Here is a 213-nt window from a genome sequence, read left to right on the forward strand (position 1 = left end):
CGGAGACCTCGGTTTTGCACAAGCCGGCCTTGAAATCAGAAACTCCGAGAGCGTGTGCTCGGCGACCGCGGGCTTGGCCAGAGGCGCGCGCTCGGCGCCCGGCGCCCCCAGCCCCACGCGCGCTGGGCGGGCGCCATGGAGGAGGGCTCCAGCTCGCCCGTGTCCCCCGTGGACAGCCTGGGCACCAGCGAGGAGGAGCTCGAGCGGCAGCCC

General features: G+C 73.7%; 1 protein-coding gene across 1 annotated transcript in view; it reads left to right on the forward strand.

The window, feature by feature from the left end:
- The first annotated feature begins 6 nt into the window (after nucleotides 1–6).
- The window catches only part of TWIST2 (twist family bHLH transcription factor 2), an 872-nt gene continuing 665 nt past the window's right edge, over nucleotides 7–213 (forward strand). Inside the window, exon 1 of the mRNA XM_015561809.1 lies at nucleotides 7–209. Within this exon, the coding sequence (XP_015417295.1) occupies nucleotides 136–209 (74 nt within the window). The 5' untranslated portion in view covers nucleotides 7–135. The remainder of the gene's footprint in view (nucleotides 210–213) is intronic.

The sequence above is a fragment of the Myotis davidii genome, unplaced genomic scaffold (assembly GCF_000327345.1).
Source record: "Myotis davidii unplaced genomic scaffold, ASM32734v1 scaffold370, whole genome shotgun sequence".
Lineage (NCBI taxonomy): Eukaryota > Metazoa > Chordata > Mammalia > Chiroptera > Vespertilionidae > Myotis > Myotis davidii.